This window comes from Babylonia areolata, chromosome 35, assembly GCF_041734735.1.
Source record: "Babylonia areolata isolate BAREFJ2019XMU chromosome 35, ASM4173473v1, whole genome shotgun sequence".
NCBI classification, from domain to species: domain Eukaryota; kingdom Metazoa; phylum Mollusca; class Gastropoda; order Neogastropoda; family Buccinidae; genus Babylonia; species Babylonia areolata.
Genome location: NC_134910.1, coordinates 27,381,010 through 27,398,758, shown reverse-complemented (window position 1 = coordinate 27,398,758; position 17,749 = coordinate 27,381,010). Strand labels below are relative to the sequence as shown.

At 43.3% G+C, this 17,749-nt stretch overlaps 1 protein-coding gene across 2 annotated transcripts in view; it reads left to right on the top strand.

Moving 5' to 3' along the window:
• The first annotated feature begins 10,963 nt into the window (after positions 1-10,963).
• LOC143277828 (dipeptidyl peptidase 9-like) overlaps positions 10,964-17,749 on the top strand; it is a 43,147-nt gene continuing 36,361 nt past the window's right edge. The window contains exons 1-3 of one of the 2 annotated variants that reach the window (XM_076582740.1): positions 10,964-11,018; positions 12,502-13,122; positions 14,216-14,399. In XM_076582740.1, the coding sequence (XP_076438855.1) occupies positions 12,607-13,122; positions 14,216-14,399 (700 nt within the window). In that variant the 5' untranslated portion in view covers positions 10,964-11,018; positions 12,502-12,606. Of the gene's footprint in view, positions 11,122-12,501; positions 13,123-14,215; positions 14,400-17,749 lie in introns of both variants that reach the window. The other variant, XM_076582739.1, reaches the window with a different exon arrangement.

The window sequence follows — 17,749 nt, the reverse complement described above, 5'->3', positions numbered from 1 at the left end:
GATGTGCGGTTCTGTTTGACTCATTTATTTGCTTATTTATCATCATTGTTGTCTTATTTATTTATTATTATTATTTTATTATTATTATTACTACTACCTTTTTTTTATATTATAATTATTATTTATTTATTTATGTAAGCTTATCTGTTATTTATTCACCTTTTTTTTTTTTTTTTTCTCAAGGCCTGACTAAGCGCGTTGGGTTACGCTGCTGGTCAGGCATCTGCTTGGCAGATGTGGTATATGGATTATATTAGCGTATATGGATTTGTCCGAACACAGTGACGCCTCCTTGAGCTACTGAAACTGAAACTGATCGTTGGCTTTGCTCATGCTGATAACACTGCCCTGTGATCTGAAACCAGTCTTGTCAGCTTCAGGTTATGCGTATTTATTTCCTGTTTTCACCACAAGGGCTTCTTGAATTGTTTTAGGACAAAATATGTCAGTAATGTTTCTTGCATCTGTGGTGCTCACATAACAGCCGATCATATACCAACTTGCGATATGTTAAAGTCTCAAATCCCTGAACTGAAATCATCTTCAGTGTTGACGATCTTCAGCAGTCCATTGCTAATGTATGACTTTTTCAACTCCTTGTTGAATAGTCCAGTTGGTTCGCTGTTATAGTTGTTAGTTTTTCATTAGAAATATGTTATATAGTTATGTTTTTTTGTTTATTTTTTAAACAAAACTTAAATCAATAATTTTCACACACACACACACACACACACACTTTCACTTACTCGTATGCGTACACAGTAATCCCCCCTCCTCTTCTTGAAGGGGTTCATGCACTGGCAGGTGGTGGCCTAGAGGTAACGCGTCCACCTAGGAAGCGAGAGAATCTGAGCACACTGGTTCGAATCACGGCTCAGCCGCCGATATTTTCTACCCCTCCACTACACCTTGAGTGGTGGTCTGGATGCTAGTCATTCGGATGAGACAATAAACCGAGGTCCCGTGTGCAGCATGCACGTAAAAGAACCCACGGCAACAAAAGGGTTGTTCCTAGCAAAATTCTGTAGAAAAATCCACTTCGATGGGAAAAACAAATACAACTGCACGCAGGAAAAAGTATTTTAAAAAAAAGAAAAAAAAAAGGGTGGCGCTGTAGTATAGCGACACGCTGTCCCTGGGGAGAGCAGCCGGAATTTCACACAGAGAAATCTGTTGTGATAAAAAGAAATCAAATACAAATACATGTGTTGACGTGGGAGGTAAGAAAAGTCTCCATCAGGCATGGTGTCAGGATGTGAACCCAGAGCCCTGTTATTGAAAGTCCAACGATTTAACCACTCGGCTGGGGCACCTGTCACCACAAGGTTTAACTCTCTCTATACGAACGGCGAAAGAGACGACGTTAACAGCGTTTCACCCCAATTACCATCATCAAAATATTGCAAGCGGAAGGCTCTTATACTGAAGAGGTGAATGTTGACAAAGAATACCACAATTCTGACGACGGAAGCTAAAGGTTGGGTCATTCAGACACCCACTGGACATCTGAGGGGTCTGTGTAGAGGAGAAGAGAGGACTGGCCGTACTGAGTGAGTTAAAACTGCACACTTGTCAAAACCTACGTAATAAACAAAAAAACAAACAAACAAACAAAAAACCCCACTAAAACAAGCACTTCACATTAACTCCCAAGTCTTTTGGAGTAAACACACTACATTAATTCGCACCACATAAACACACAGTATTCACATAATTATGTGTTTGCAAATGCTTCAAATGCTACTACTTTAAATATACAGGCACATACAAACTGCTCTAATCAAATTCACCTGTTGCTAAAAAACAAAAATCTAAACAAGAAGAAAAGAAAAAAGAGAAAAAAGCCAACTGTTCTTAAGTTGAACAATTGCTGATACAAATACTTCAAAATTGGCCTGACCAGTTTTTAAGGATTACACTTTTTTGAAAAAAAGGAAGAAGAAAAAAAGCATATTCATTCACATCAGTTTCAAGGTGTCAATAACGCGGTCTGATTCATAATCACCTCACCTCACCTCAGGCCCATAACTACAAAGTAGTCGTTGGGGGAAGCCTGAGGGACCGCAGACGCAACCTCCCTTCTCCATCTGTCTCTGTCGGCAGCCGCCGGCAGCAGCTCACGTGTGTGGAGTCCGGTCCATTGTTTGATGTTCTCATGCCAGTTCTTCCGCTGTCTTCCTCTTCTCTCTCCCGCCCTCGATGGTGCCTTGCATGATTGTTTTGGACAAGTTAGTGTGTCGAGTGTTGTGTCCAAACCATATCAGCTTGCGTCACTTCACAGTTGAAAGGAGAGGTTCCTGAGGTCCAGGAAGGTCCATAATATGCTGCATTAAATATGTTTTTAAAAAAATTTTAAAAAAAGAAAAGCGGCAGATGACCTATGCATAAATCCATGTCACTGGTTAGTCCTTGAGGGCATACACAAACACATCCCAGCATTGACGTTTTCATGTGAATGTTTTTGATTTATTCAGGAGCGCCTTGGAAGATCTGTTTTTCTTATTACAGCTCTTCATTAAACTGACTTCAACAAATAAGTCATAGTTCCATTACGTGTCATAGCAATGGGTATTAAAGAAGAAAGGGAAAACAAACGAACAAACAAACAACGCTTCAAACAGTACAGATATAAACAATTATTACTCCTTTGACTTTACAGGACAGGAAAGGCTTTACAAGACTTTACAAGACAGTAAACACACCATTCCAATCACTCCAAGTCTTTCTTAAACTAGCTTAACTCACTCAGTACGGCCAGTCCTCTCTTCTCTACACAGACCCCTCGTATGTCCAGTGGGTGTCGGAATGACCCAACCTTTAGCTTCCGTCATCAGAACTGTGGTATTCTTTGTCAACATTCACCTTTTCATTATAAGAGCCTTCCGCTTGCAATATTTTGATGATGGTAACTAGGGTGAAATGCTGTTAACGTCATCTCTTTCGCCATTCGTATGGAGAGATTTAAGCCAGGTTGTAACAGTGGACAAGTTCTATGACACTGAGGGAAACTTCTTTTTTTTTTATATATATATACCTTGCAAAGAAGGTTCTTTTCTTTTCAAATTCGGTTTGTATGTAACAATACATCTTTATTCATCCAACAGGATGGCCTAGAGGTAACGCATCCGCCTAGGAAGCGAGAGAATCTGAGCGCGCTGGTTCGAATCGCTGCTCAGCCGCTGATATTTTCTCCCCCTCCACTAGACCTTGAGTGGTGGTCTGGATGCTAGTCATTCGGATGAGATGATAAACGAAGGTCCTGTGTGCAGCATGCACTTAGCGCATGTAAAAGAACCCACAGCAACAAAAGGTGTGTTCCTAGCAAAATTCTGTAGAAAAATCCACTTCGAAAGGAAAAACAAATAAAACTGCATGCAGGAAAAAATACCCCAAAAAATGGGTGGCGCTGTAGTGTAGCGACACTCTCTCCCTGGGGAGAGCAGCCCGAATTTCACACAGAGAAATCTGTCGTGATAAAATATAAATACAAATATGTCCATCCAAAGGGTGGTTTTTCACATCACACAGTCTCTCAACCCATTGCACACACCAGCATAGTAATGGCTGAGCTGTAAGTTTATAAAGTAAAGCATCTTGGCCTGAAAACCTGAAAGTAATGAAAGGCATCATCTCGACTTAGCATATGAAAGAAATATTTTCTTAATTCATATATATTAAGAAACACTTCCAGACTAAGAAACACAGCTATTGCTAGGTATAATGTCTATTATATTTTATCTTCTTCTTCTTCTTCTTCTGCGTTCGATGTTTTGGCTGCGTCAGACGGTCACCCCTGTCGCCACGATGTAACCCACGGTCTTCTCCAGGTCGTGGCGGTCTCCCCAAAGCTGCGCCTGTAGCTCTGTGCCCCCTGGCCAGGTTTGACGCCGTAGAGCTTCATGGGTTGGGCAGTGTTGGAGGATGTGTTCAGGGGTCTGGGGTCCAGTGCCACATGGACACTCATCAGTGTGGGCGATCTTCATACGGTGAAGGTGACTCAGTAGTCGGCAGTGGCCAGTTCTCAGTCTGAAGAGGACTGTCTGCTGGTGTCTCTGGAGCTGGTGGATTGGATCGCCACCACTGTTTGCACCCAGCCTTCTCTTCCACTGGTTCTGGTATCGGTTGTGGATGATGGTCCTGGCCTCTCTGTAGGTCACGGGGTGGCTGAACTGCTTCATTTTGCTGCCTGCCTTGGAGAGAGCATCGGCCTTTTCGTTCCCCGTGACCCCACAGTGAGAAGGAACCCACTGAACAGTGACAGTCGACCGTTTTGAAAGGTCATGAAGGGCTGCTTTGATGTTTGTCAGCTGCTGTTCGTTTCTGGTTGACTGGAGTCCCTGCAGGAGAGATCTGCAGTCAGTGAAGAAGGCTATCTTTGGTGGTGGGTTGACTGACGTCCTGAGGCCTTGTGCAGCATGGAGTAGTGCTGCTGTCTCCGCTCTGTAGTTCGAGGAGATTCTTCCTGTGGGGAAGGCTCCAGGGGTCAGTCTTCCATCTGTGTGCCTGATGAAGATACCTGCTCCTCCATTCTTCACCGCTCCCTCCGAGGATTCGTCTGTGAAGACGTGCGTCCATTCGCTGGGGTTGTACCGAGTCTCAATCATCTCCAATGTCAGAGCTTTCAGCAGGGGAGGGGCTTGGCAGTCCTTTTGGTCGATGCCAGGGACTTTTGTGATGATTGAGACTCCTTCCAGTTGGTCGGCCGGTTCCTCGAAGTCGGGGAGTGTTTCCATCTCGGCAGGGGACGAGGGCAGCAGGTCTTCATGTTGGCGGTGCAGGGCCTTGGAGAGGTGGTTGAAGCTGGTCCGCTTCAGTCTGTTCTTTGTTGGGTGCTTCAGTTTTTCGTGCATGGGGTGAGTTGGCATGCGCAGGAGCTTCTCGCTGTGGATGAAGACTTTTTCCTCTCGTCTTATATTTGATAAAAATGCACTGTTACACATGATGAAAATGTGTCCACCTTGACCAAGCTATATGTCACACAGCTATGAATTTATCATAACCAATTCTTAACTACCAGATTTTCTTCTTCTTCTTCTTCTGCGTTCGTAGGCTTCAACTCCCACGTTCACTCGTATACGCGAGTGGGCTTTTTACGTGTATGACCGTTTTTACCCCGCCATGTAGGCAGCATTGGCATGAAGTCTGTCAAAGGTTGCACTTGCTCTCTCAGTGTGCAGACCTGCCAGTGCCCGAACCCCTTTCGTGTGTATACGCAAGCAGAAGATCAAATACGCACAGTAAAGATCCTGTAATCCATGTCAGCGTTCGGTGGGTTATGGAAACAAGAACATACCCAGCATGCACATCCCTGAAAGCGGAGTATGGCTGCCTACATGGCGGGGTAAATACGGTCATACACGTAAAAGCCCACTCGCGCATGTAAGATAAGATAAGATAAGAATAACTTTATTATCTCCAACTGGAGAAATTTGGTCAGGTGCATTATCACAACATAGACAAGTAAACAACATGGGGACCATAACTGTAAAAGTCAACAACAGCTTTTACGAATATTACGAAGATACAAATGTAAAAAAATATCACATACACCGTTTCATACACACATCCACACACTGCAGGTAATAACTAGTATTCTTAATGTAAAAACAGAAAGAATTAAGAAACATTATTTGAATATAATTATAAACATAGCCTACTATACTGCACATTGATTATAATAGACAGATAAGATAAGAATAAAGATAAATTGCGGAAAACAGCAACCACATAGTCAGCACACACCCGCATCCCCCCACCCCACCCCACACACGCGGATTACTTGATTAAACAAGAGTAATAAACATATGTTCTCAAATAAAAGCATTCTACATTATTCGCTTTTAAAAACATTGGAATTAATTATTACATCGTAATTATTAATGTACAAGTGAAAGTGGGAGTTGCAGCCCACGAACGCAGACGAAGAAGAGGAGAAGAAGCTCTCTCAGTTAAGGCACTCACTTCTTCTTCTTCTGCATTCATGGGCTGCAACTCCCACGTTCACTCGTATGTACACGAGTGGGCTTTTACGTGTATGACCGTTTTTACCCCGCCATGTAGGCAGCCATACTCCGTTTTCGGGGGTGTGCATGCTGGGTATGTTCTTGTTTCTATAACCCACCAAACGCTGACGTGGATTACAGGATCTTTAACGTGCGTATTTGATCTTCTGCTTGCATATACACACGAAGGGGGTTCAGGCACTAGCAGGTCTGCACATATGTTGATCTGGGAGATCGTAAAAATCTCCACCCTTCACCCACCAGGCGCCGTCACCGTGATTCGAACCCGGGACCCTCAGATTGACAGTCCAACGCTTTAACCACTCGGCTATTGCGCCCGTCGGCACTCACTTCATCATCAATGGGGATGTTCCAGGACAGGGTGCTGCCAATGTACGAAAACTAGTTCACCACACTGAGTCTCTGACCGTTGACCGTGAGGATGGGCACAGTGCAGGGTCTGTCTGGAACTGGTTCATGTAGTACTTCAGTCTTGCTTTGTGCATGAACCACGACAGAGTCATCGGCAAGTCGATGTTGGTCGTGTAACGGAAAGAAGAAGAAGAAGAAGAAGATATGTTTTACATTTATTTGTACGAACATAAATCGAAAATCATACACAAACACAGATACAGTAGAAATTGGGATACACACAAGTGCATATCAAAACAAAAACTTGTGCATGCTCACACATGCACGCACTGCACACACACACACACATGTGCACGCACGCACATAAACACTCTCTCTCTCTCTCACGTTTGAACAGAAGCTGCATATTACATGTGGATGTAGTATGGATGTACTTTCAAGCGGTGAGCAAATATTCATTAAACCGATCCTTTCGCGGCAATTAAGCCAGGCAGATCAAGATAGAACTTTTTTTTTCAACGTTGACCAGGAGTTTGATGCCAGATGATGACAGTGGAGATATGGAGAATTCAGAAGTTGAACACACACCAACATTCGCAGAGCTGCATTCCGAGTTAGCTCTAGACATACAGCCTGATCTCCAGTCTTTGTCTGAAAGCAGCAGTTCAAATTTCGATGAAGATGATGGCACTACTGTCAAAGATGGCTCTGAGTGGAGTTGACTGCTTCACTGACAATTTCAAAAAACTGGCACCAGCAAGGAGTGTTCAGTTCAAACCGTTTCCACTGATCCCCCCCCACCTTTCACCCCAACCTCACACACACGTGCACGTGCACACACACACACGCACACATTCTTCTTCTTCTTCTGCGTTCGTGAGTTGCAGCTCCCACGTTTCACTCGTATGTACACGAGTGGGCTTTTACGTGTATGACCGTTTTTACCCCGCCAAGTAGGCAGCCATACTCCGTTTTCGGGGGTGCACACATTCAAATGCATGCACTCCTGACGCGCGCGCACACACACATACTGGAACATGCACACACGTGTGCGCGCGCTCACACACACACACACACACACACACACACACTGCTCTGTCACACCTGTACATGCTCACACATGCACAGAGAAAGAGAGACAGACAGAGAAGTGGTCCACTAACAGACTGTCTTCAAAACAGACATACGATGTACAGACAGGGAAGTTCTTGCGTGACATACAGAGGTCAGAGTGATCTACAATGTACAGATCAAATAAACTGAATAAAAAAATACTTTATTAATCCACACGGGAATTAATTTGTGCAATCACAGGCTTGTTATACAGGGAAGTTCTTGCGTGACATATAGAGGTCAGAGAGATCTACAATGTACAGATCAAATAAACTGAATAAAAAAAATACTTTATTAATCCACACGGGAATTAATTTGTGCAATCACAGGCTTGTTATACAGGGAAGTTCTTGCGTGACATATAGAGGTCAGAGTGATCTACAATGTACAGATCAAATAAACTGAATGAAAAAATACTTTATTAATCCACACGGGAATTAATTTGTGCAATCACAGGCTTGTTATAATAAATATGTACGTTATATGATAAGGCACACAATAAAATGAGATTCAAACTAGTGATGACACATCTATATGTCTACCGACAGTTATAGGTCTCCAGCAAATCCATATATATATATATAGTACATACTTACCTAAGTAAAATGCACACATATGTGCGCGCACGCACTCACACATACTGACGCACAACAGAAATCACGGTAATAAATTAATACAACATAAAATTCTTTGAGATCTAAAAGTCAAGCTGATTGGGGGTATTTCTTGAAAAAGTACAACTGAATCCAGACACGAATTAACTACTGAACTCATGTGTAATCCCTAGTTTATTTCAGTCGCATATTATCAAAAAAGTTGTCAGTTACATCAGTTACAGGAACATCTTATTGAAAACGGTCCACTCGAATGTTATCAGTGTGCATTATCGGAAAAAACCACAGCATGGAAACTGGCGGTCCCTCTTTCTGTCACAGATAGTCAGTCTCCTCTCAAATGCAATGGCAAAAGACTCACATCCGTAGCGTCATTTCTGGGTCTGTCTGTCTGCAGCGTTTGATACAACTGACCACCAAAATTCTTATCGACCATCTCAGCGCTGCCATTGGCATTCGATCTTCTGCTTAAAAATGGTTTTCAGTCATCACATTTCTCAAATCGTCAGCTCTTGGGTTAAATCAAAGTAAATAATAATAATAATAATAATGGTATTTATATAGCGCTGGATCTTGTGCAGAGGCAAATCAAAGCGCTTTCGCACCAGTCATTCACACGCATGCATAACTCTAATACTGTAGAAACTAAAGACAAGGAAGGGCAGGCAAGGGAGGCTATTTTGGGAAGAGGTGGGTTTTAAGGCCAGACTTGAAAGAGCTGAGTGTGGAGACTTGACGAAGCGAAAAAGGAAGTTCATTCCAATCGCAAGGTCCAGAAACAGAGAAAGAACGGCGGCCAACAGTCGAGTGTTTGAATCTGGGTATGCGTAAACAGAGTGGATCCGAGGCCGATCGTAGTGAGCGAGATGGAGTGTAGAGGTGAAGGCAGCCACAGAGATAGGAAGGGGCAGTTTTGTGAATGCATCTATAACCGTGAAGGTTGTCAGTCTCCTTTATGTTTGGTGTACCTCACGGATCAGTCCTTGAGCCTACTTTATTCACTTTTTCTCCGTTCGTGGCCTGAGACTCCTGTTTCACTCGAATACACGAGTATGCTTTTATGAGTATGACCTTTTTCACACACCCGCCATTTAGGCAATCATACTCGGCCGTTTTCAACAGCATCCAACAAATACCTCTGCGTTACCATCAAAGAGGATCTGTCCTCAGTGGGGAAAACACATCGCCAACATGGTCAACAAGGGCAACAGAGCTGTGGGCTTTCTGAGGCGGAACTTCCGTACAATAAATGCTTCACCAGCGTCAAGTCAGCGACCAGATGTGACGTGAAAGACCACCATGGTCAGACCAGTCTTAGAGAACGCATCCACTGTCTGGAACCCGACCTCAGTGTCAGAAAGACGTCACGGCGCTTGAGAAAGTGCAACGCAGGGCACGGCCCGCTATGTCTTCAACAATTACAGCGATTGGGCACCATGCAGGCTGTGTGAACAGCATGCTCAACACACTGCAGTGGGAGCCTCTCGCAGAAAGAAGACAACACAACTGCCTTACCATTTTTGTATTTGTATTTGTATCTGTATTTCTTTTTATCACAACAGATTTCTCTGTGTGAAATTCGGGCTGCTCTCCCCAGGGAGAGCGCGTCGCTATACTACAGCGCCACCCTTTTTTTTTTTTTTTTTTCCTGCGTGCAGTTTTATTTGTTTTTCCTACCGAAGTGGATTTTTCTACAGAATTTTGCCAGGAACAACCCTTTTGTTGCCGTGGGTTCTTTTACGTGCGCTAAGTGCATGCTGCACACGGGACCTCGGTTTATCGTCTCATCCGAATGACTAGCGTCCAGACCACCACTCACTAGGTCTGGTGGAGGGGGAGAAAATATCGGCGGCCGGCTGAGCCGTGATTCGAACCAGCGCGCTCAGATTCTCTCTCGCTTCCTAGGCGGACGCGTTACCTCTAGGCCATCACTCCACCTGCTTTGCAAGATCTATAACAGCATGGTTAACATCGCTTCGTCCCTCTCAGTGCTACACCAAAGGGGATACCCGGACAAAGGGAGCCCAAAGACTGTCATGCATTCCAGGATCACTGACGTCACCCACCCAGCTCTCTTCTCAGTTTCCTAGAACCCTGCACCAGTGGAACAAACTGCCACCCAGCCTCACGGAAACTCCTTCGTTGAAGGTCTTCCAGGCAGGTCTGGGTCGGCGTAGCTGGCTCAGCTAAGAACAACTGACCAGCAATGCCACGTATACATAGTTTTAACCTTTTAGAACTCTGAGTTATTTCTCAGCTATGGGCCACCCCCTTATTCCAAGTTAGCTCAACAGACTCCACCGCCGAACTACACATGTTCGTCAGAACCCAGTCCAAGCCAAGGAAGAAGAAAAAGAGAGTCATGTCTCACAATCACAAAACCCAGGATACATACGAGGCAACACTGACTGACATGTATAGAAAGAATTCAGCCTGTCACCGGTCTAGACCAGATTGTGCCATCAAGGCTCGCTGCAGTACTTGGGGATCAAAGCACACTGGCGTGGTAGATTGTTTGGAGTATTCTGGGATGTTTCTGAAGATTTCTGGTCATGGAGAAATGTCTTCACATGAGTATATCAATGGGAATCTATCAGGCGTTCACAGTCTGCACCGGCCCTGCTCGATCGCTCCTCCTCCGCCGCCTTTTCCCACGTACGCTGCACACCAGTTTGCATAGGCCTAACAGACAAATGTTTCAGATGTTTTGAGAATATAATTCACCAACATTGTGAAATATCAGTTTCACACTCTGATGTCTCTTGGAACAAACGGTTTTGATGAAAACGAAAGTACGTACGTCTTGTCGCGGTAAAAAGATATGTTACCTTGTATCATTCGTGTTCTCGAACGCAGAAGATAGGAACATTGCAAATGGACGGGCCAAGATACCCGAGTTGGGAAGATCATCATCTGTGTCAGTGCTTTTACGTCTGAGTTGCGCATTTGCCGTTATTTGCTAAAATTGACAGTTATCTACTAAAGAACTGTTATTTGAAGTACTCTGTGTTTTTTTAAAGGTGAGATAATCTTGTTAATGTTTATTTCGATTGAAGTTTGCACTGGGCATGCACAGTTGCAGTCGACAAATCGGCCTGTAGGGTTTCACAGAGAGCAGACTAACTTGCTAAGGTGTCTGAAATCATTTGATGAACCACAAAAATTCACAACCAGGAAGACTTGGTGATTAAATTTAATTCCTCAGTAAGTCATGAAAAACCTAGAACTCAAAAACTAGAACATTTACAATCGGCCGAATCTCGATGGAAGGAAAAACTGAGTTGTCAATGTGGCCGACCCGATAATTTCTCAAAAGGCATTTTTCTACTTTCACCGAGTACATTTAAGATCCAAACATTGGTTGCATCATTGGTTTATATCACATGTGTAGTTAACCTGGCTAATCATCACCAATGCCTCCAGTCGTGGAACAATTCATAAATAGACTAGGAAAGCGCGAGTGCTGATTTAGACACGATGGTGATGGAAATGAAAAAAAAACAACTTGCGACATTGACAAGACAAGACTGACCATCATTGTCGTATTTTATGTGTCACAATAAGTTATTCTTTTTTTTTTATTACTATGCAGTCATTACTCATGAAATAGGAGCATGGAGCAAAGAGACTTGATCTTGTTTTCTGGTAAAAATAAATGAAAGAAAAAAGGCAGAAACAATTGGCCAGGTCTTAATCATCAGGTATGTCATTAAAAAAAAGAAAGAAAAAAAAAGGAAAATTGGCTTACCTTGAGTCATTGAGAACTTGTTACTTAAAATCAGTGAGTTACTTAGTCAGTGGTAGTTATGAATGATGCTGTTACTTAAAATCAGTGAGTTACTTAGTGGTAGTTATGAATGATGCTGTTACTTAAAATCAGTGAGTTTGTCAGTGGTAGTTATGAATGATGCTGTTACTTAAAATCAGTGAGTTACTAAGTCAGTGGTAGTTATGAATGATGCTGTTACTTAAAATCAGTGAGTTACTTAGTCAGTGGTAGTTATGAATGATGCTGTTACTTAAAATCAGTGAGTTACTCAGTCAGTGGTAGTTAGGAATGATGCTGTTACTTAAAATCAGTGAGTTACTTAGTGGTAGTTATGAATGATGCTGTTACTTAAAATCAGTGAGTTACTTAGTCAGTGGTAGTTATGAATGATGCTGTCACTTAAAATCAGTGAGTTACTTAGTCAGTGGTAGTTATGAATGATGCTGTTACTTAAAATCAGTGAGTTACTTAGTCAGTGGTAGTTATGAATGATGCTGTTACTTAAAATCAGTGAGTTACTTAGTCAGAGGTAGTTATGAATGATGCTGCCAGTGGTATTACTGGTTGTAAAAGAACACAAGTATTTGTGCCATCAGTGGTAGTAATGTGTTGTGTACTTTTTTCCTTTCAGAAACTCTCAGCCCCCACAGCAAAGATCAGGCAAGAAGCGGAAACAGTTTGAGCAAACCTGGTCGAAAGGTCAAACCAACCTTGTATCAATGCAGCAGCAGCAACGATGGCGTCTGAAGTCATGATTGACCCGTACACTGTGGACTCTTCTCCTCCCCACGAAACAGAGAGCGGAGGGAAGAAAACATGGGAGGAGCTGCGCAGAAGCGTCAACGAAACCATGAAGTCGCTGATCATGCTGGGGTCCAGCCCGCCAACATCCTTCACCTTCAGGATGGTTCCAGAGGGCGCCGTCGTTGGAGGGAATCGTTGGCTGGGAAGGCTGTATTTCCTGGGCACCCCCGAGAAGGCGAGAGAGAATTCCCTGCTGTACGCTGACCTGGTGGAGGAGGAGGGGTCGGAGGAGGAGCTGGGTAAACCTGTGCTGGCTTGGACCAATTTGCTGGACATTTTGCAGCCATCCTGGTCGTCAGGGCAACTGTCGAGAGAGGAGCAGCTGATGCTGGAAAGGAAGAGAATGGGGTCGTACGGGATAACTTCTTACGATTGTGCCGGGGCTAAGGGTCGCTTTGTCTTCCCAGCAAACAGTTGCCTGTACATGTGTGAGGATCGTGATTTGACGGTAAGCCTGAACAACTAGAAACAGAAACAAAACAAAACAAAACAAACAAACAAATAAAAAAGCCCAAATCTTCCAAACTCCCAAGTTTCCCTAACCCTAAGTTGTTAGAATATATTAGGCAGTGAGTATGTCTTCATGCAATAAGGGTTTATATTGACATATTGATGATAATGAAATTAATCAGATATGTTTCTATTGATAAGTTTTTTTCAAAATCTCTCTGTCTCTTACTCTGTCTCTGTCTGTCTGTCTCTCTCTCTATAGTATTATACATGTTCTCTGTATCATTTGTTTAATGCGGCCCATTCACCTCATGTCAGTCAGCCAGATATCAATATGGGATAGCACACACACACAGAGAAAAGCTTTTTGATATGAGGTCTGTAACACTGCTGCTTCAGGATCATACCTTTCAGCCTTCAGCCACACTGTTCGAGCTCCATAGTGTCAACAGCAGTGCGTTGTCTTGTGAGACAGCAGAGACTGCAATATTGAGAGAGAGAGAGAGAGTAGAAATCTGTTGCAGTTATTAAAGTACAGGTTGCACATCATCAGTGGAAACAATAGTCTTCAAAACTCAGACTGGTGGGGCTGAGTGTTGTTTACTGGCTATGATTTTTTTTTTCTTCTGGGGGTCATCTTTACCTGTAGTCAGTTTGTGTTCTTGATATTGAAAACTTGGTGTGTGTGTGTCACTGTGTGTGTGTGTTTTTCTCACGCAATATTTGTATTGATTTATATTTATATAATGTGCATAAACATTGTGCGTAACGACACAGTACATTACATTAGAATGATGTGTGAATGAAAAAAAGATGGACAGGCATGCTGCAGAGAAATGTTTTCAGGTCGCTGCCCAACACACATATTTCATCTCTACCCCACTGGGAATATTACAAACTTAAAAGGATAAAGTAAATCAAAACACTATGGTTTATGATAATTATTATGGCAGTCATCACCATGAACATTAGCTTTATGTGACCTTTTCCTGATTTCTTTTTTTTTTTTTAAACAGATTTTGAGGAGGTTGTCTTCTTGACCCGTTGACAGACCTCTAACCACCTCTGTGTGCTGTGGGTTTTCATTTCAGTGTGATCTCCCCAGCTCCATCCCTGTGCTGCCAAAGTTGATAGAAACATCGTGCGCGGGAGCTCGCCTGGACCCCAAGATCTGCCCGGTGTGTGCGGACATCATGGCGTTTGTCCACAACAACGACATCTGGGTCACCTCTCTCAACACCTTCCAGGAGATGCAGCTCACCTTCACACAAGTCGGTGAGTGAGTTTGACGGGCGCCTTAGCCGAATGGTTAAGGCGTTGGACTTTCGATCTGAGGGTCCCGGGTTCGAATCACGGTGATGGCGCCTGGTGGGGTAAAGGGTGGAGATTTTTACGATCTCCCAGGTCAACACATGTGCAGACCTGCCAGTGCCTGAACCCCCTTCGTGTGTATATGCAAGCATAAGATCAAATACGCACGTTAAAGATCCTGTAATCCATGTCAGCATTCGGTGGGTTATGGAAACAAGAACATACCCAGCATGCACACCCCCGAAAGCGGAGTATGGCTGCCTACATGGCGGGTTAAAAACGGTCATAAACGTAAAACATGGGAGTTGTAGCCCACGAACGCAGAAGAAGAAGAAGAGGTGAGTGTGTTTTTTTTGGGTTTTTGTTGTTGTTGCTGTTGACATTGTCATAGGCGATGATGCATGGTGTTGTGGTTTGTTGGAGTGTGCCCTGCAGCCCAGCACCTTGGTCTTTAGAACCTGGGGGTATCCGTTGCCTCATGGCCCAGAGACCTACCTTGTGAGCACAGTGGGGAAATTTTTTCTCTTGAGGACCCCACCCTAGGGCTAGAGGTTAATGGCGTGTCTCTTGATGGCATGATGAACCCATCGAAGGAGTTTCTTCTTTCTTTCTTTCTTTCTTTTGCGTTCGTGGGCTGCAACTCCCACGTTCACTCGTATATACGCGAGTGGGCTTTTACGTGTATGACCGTTTTTAACCCGCCATGTAGGCAGCCATACTCCGCTTTCGGGGGTGTGCATGCTGGGTATGTTCTTGTTTCCATAACCCACCGAACGCTGACATGGATTACAGGATCTTTATTGTGCGTATTTGATCTTCTGCTTGCGTATACACACGAAGGGGGTTCAGGCACTGCCAGGTCTGCACATATGTTGACCTGGGAGATCGTAAAAATCTCCACCCTTTACCCACCAGGCGCTGTCACCGTGATTCGAACTCGTGGTGACCCTCAGATTGAAAGTCCAACGCTCTAACCACTCGGCTATTGCGCCCGTCGTAGGACAGATGGGGTCTTTAAAATCTGTGCAACAGTACCACCTGTTGCCCTGCCCCATCCTGGTAGGAACATCGCTGGTTGGTCCGGGGCTGAGGATATTGTAGCTGACCCTTTTCTCTGAGGGCCGCCCCTCTATCCGTCACCTGGGGACCAGCCGGGTTTGGGAGATGGCCGCTGAGTTTCCCCGGGGTGAGTGAGTGAGTGAGTGAGTGACGCTGGGCTGTTTCGGAAGTGGTGCAGAGCGGGTGGGGGAGCTGTTTGTTTTTTATGTTGCATTGTATTATTGTATTGTTTTATTATACTCTTTTGCCACAGCAGATTTCTCTGCATGAAGTTTGGGCTGCTGTCCCCGAGAAGAGCGAGTTGCTACAATGCAGCACCACTTTTTTTTTTCTTTTTTTCTGCTGCCTGTATTCCCATCAGAATGGATTTTTCTACAGAATTTTGTGAAAGACAACTCTTTTTTTTGCTGTGGGTTCTTTTACATGCACTATGTGCATGCTACATATGGGAGCTCCGTCTACACCACATTCGAATGACTAACGTCCAGACCACCACCCAAGGTCTAGTGGAGGAGAAGAAAATTCTGGCAAGTGTGGGATTCAGTGTCATGGGCTCAGATTCTCTCACTTCCTTTATATCATTTATGTATTCATTCAGTTATGAATACAAGACAGTGAGTGGAACAGCTCTTTAAGAGTTTGGGACCCTTTCAGTAATTTGTTACTTATTTATTTATAAATTATCCTTCCATGATATTTTTCTCTTGCACAGAAAATCTTCCCAGTGGTCTGTCACCATTTGTCAGCTTCATCAGTTGATGTTTCCTTTAATGAGTGACAGATATTTTCCAGGTTTTCATCAAACATACCTGACTTCACAAGTTGTCTGTATCTTCTTCTTCTTCTGCGTTCACTCGTATGCACACGAGTGGGCTTTTATGTGTATGACCGTTTTTACCCCGCCATGTAGGCAGCCATACTCCATTTTCGGGGGTGTGCTTGCTGGGTATGTTCTTGTTTCCATAACCCACTGAATGCTGACATGGATTACAGGATCTTTAACGTGCGTATTTGATCTTCTGCTTGCATATACACACGAAGGGGGTTCAGGCATTAGCAGGTCTGCACATATGTTGACCTGGGAGATCGTAAAAATCTCCACCCTTTACCCACCAGGCGACTACCTTCAATGTACGACCCAGAATGCCTAGCCTAAATTGTTAAAATAAGTGATCTGATTGGCACCATCCTCAGACCACCCAGGCCAATCAGTTTCAGTTTTGAGAACATGGTCCTATGAAAAAGGACCTGAATCTTGTAACGTCAAAGTCAAATTCAAGTCAAAGTCAGTTAATGCAGTAAATGGCAGCAGCATTCATAAGCAAATTTTCCTAATCTTGTTTGTAAATATTCATTATCTGTTAGCATCACCTTACTGGGAATATTTCCTGTGTTGATCGAATTTTGAATATCTTTTAAAAATTGTCACCTTTAGGTTTTATATTTAATACAGGGGCTCACACACCCACCCACGCACACACACACACACACACACACACACACGAAGAAGATGGATTTCGCCTTCTATTATATTACACTTGTTGCACAATCTATCTTCTTGTGAAGTATTTAAATATCTACCTTACTCCATCTTTAGGTCATGCGCACTTATTCTGAGTTTCGTTGAAGCTTGTCTGTGTTTTGTATCTGATATATTTAAAAGGTAGGTTTCAGTTTTGTACTCAGCTGCGATTGTATTGTAAAATTTTAGCTTTAATGTTTTTTCTCATTTATCTTTCCAGTGTTTGGTAATTTTTGATATACTACATATTTCAATTTATGTACGCTGAATGTGAATTGGTTTTTGACTCACTTGTGTAAACAAAGTGAGTCTATGTTTTAACCCGGTGTTCGGTTGTGTGTGTGTGTCTGTGTGTCCGTGGTAAACTTTAACATTGACATTTTCTCTGCAACTACTTTGTCAGTTGACACCAAATTTGGCATAGAAATAGGAAAAATTCAGTTCTTTCCAGTCATCTTGTTTAAAACAATATTGCGCCTCTGGGATGGGCACAAAAAAATAAAGAATGAAGCCTAATAATATGCAAACTGCATTTACTGTTATATTTATATTTTTTGTATTCTCTAAACTTGGCACTTTGATCTGATATTCTGACCCAGCAGCTAGAGCAGTCATTATTATCATTTTTTGTTCAAACAGGAACTTCTTTTGCTAAGCATGGAAGTTTTATTTATTTTGCAAACGTTTTGGTGCAGATAGTAAAAAAAGGGAACTTACTCTGTTATGCTAGGGG